The 1283-nt window shown below is 35.9% G+C and overlaps 1 protein-coding gene across 1 annotated transcript; it reads right to left on the minus strand.

Moving 5' to 3' along the window:
- Nucleotides 1-8: 8 nt before the first annotated feature.
- LOC110094905 (zinc finger MYM-type protein 1-like) lies at nt 9-1158 on the minus strand (the record flags this gene model as incomplete). Its single annotated transcript, XM_020820245.1, has 1 exon — nt 9-1158. A coding segment is annotated over one exon (1150 nt), but the record flags the coding sequence as incomplete, so codon positions are not given.
- Nucleotides 1159-1283: the final 125 nt, after the last annotated feature.

The raw sequence follows: 1283 nt of genomic DNA on the forward strand, positions 1-1283 counted from the left end.
TAAAACACCTGCTTCTACTGAATGTTGATCATGTATCCCATCATCCTTGACAATTTCAAGTACTTCGATCACAGAAGCATACATTTTTCTTAGACTGATTAATGTTTGAAAATGCGAGCTCCAACGAGTGTCACCAGCACGATGCAAGTTAGTTTCTTGATTCAAACCTCGACCACTAATTAACTCTCCACTTGTTAAATGAAAAACTATTTTATCATGTTGAATAGCTTTTAGGGTATCGTTTCTCTTACATGAAGCTCCAACTGTATTGACAATCCTTGAAGTGATCTCAAACAAATGTTTTACTTGCCAATGATTTTTTGCAATAGAAACCAAACATAATTGAAGCTGATGAGCAAAACAATGAATATAGATTGCCTGAGGATTATCTTTCAGAATTAATGCTTTCAAACCATTAAACTCACCCCTCATATTAGATGCTCCATCATAGCCTTGTCCACGTATTCTGTATATGCTTAATGAATGTTTTGCAAGAACCGCTTCAATTGATGCCTTGAGTGCTAATGCGTTTGTTGAAGATACATGACAAATACCAATGAATCTCTCAATTACCTGGCCCAATTTGTCTACATATCTTACTGCAATAGCTAATTGTTCTTTCATAGAAACATCGCGAGACTCATCAACTAGAATAGTGAAGTAAGAATCATCCAAATCTTTCATGATTACAGCCAAGGTTTCAGCAGCCATAACACTGCAAATCTCTTTTTGTACTTTTGGTGCAATCAACTTTAACTTCGCACTTGCATTTTCAAATGTCACCTTTTTAATCTCTTCATTATGATCTGCAAGAAATTGAAATAATTTTATGTAATTTCCTTGATTATTCGAGCTAGATGACTCATCATGCCCACGAAAAGATAGCCCTTGGCGAATGAGGAATCGTACACAATCAACAGCTGCAGTTAACATGATGCGATATTCCTTTTTATTCTTGTCTTCCTTGCTCGACCATAAATCAGGAATGCTCTCCTCTTGATGCTTCATTAAAGACTCACATTTCTGTCTTGCCTTGTTGTGTGCACTGTTGTGATCTCCAACATGACTCAACAGCTTCTCTTTATGCTTCCAGTTCTTAAAACCCTCACCAACAAATATATCTCCACTACCTCGGCTAGTATTAACTTGCTCTTGAGGCTTAAACAAGTAGCAATAAAGACAAAATACTGCATCTTTCTGTATACTATATTCAATCCAATCAGGAAAGTCTTCAAACTATTTTGAATTAAATCTACGTGCAATATTTCCTATCCTTGTTTGAG

The sequence above is a fragment of the Dendrobium catenatum genome, unplaced genomic scaffold (genome assembly GCF_001605985.2).
Source record: "Dendrobium catenatum unplaced genomic scaffold, ASM160598v2 original_scaffold_281931, whole genome shotgun sequence".
Taxonomy (NCBI): domain Eukaryota; kingdom Viridiplantae; phylum Streptophyta; class Magnoliopsida; order Asparagales; family Orchidaceae; genus Dendrobium; species Dendrobium catenatum.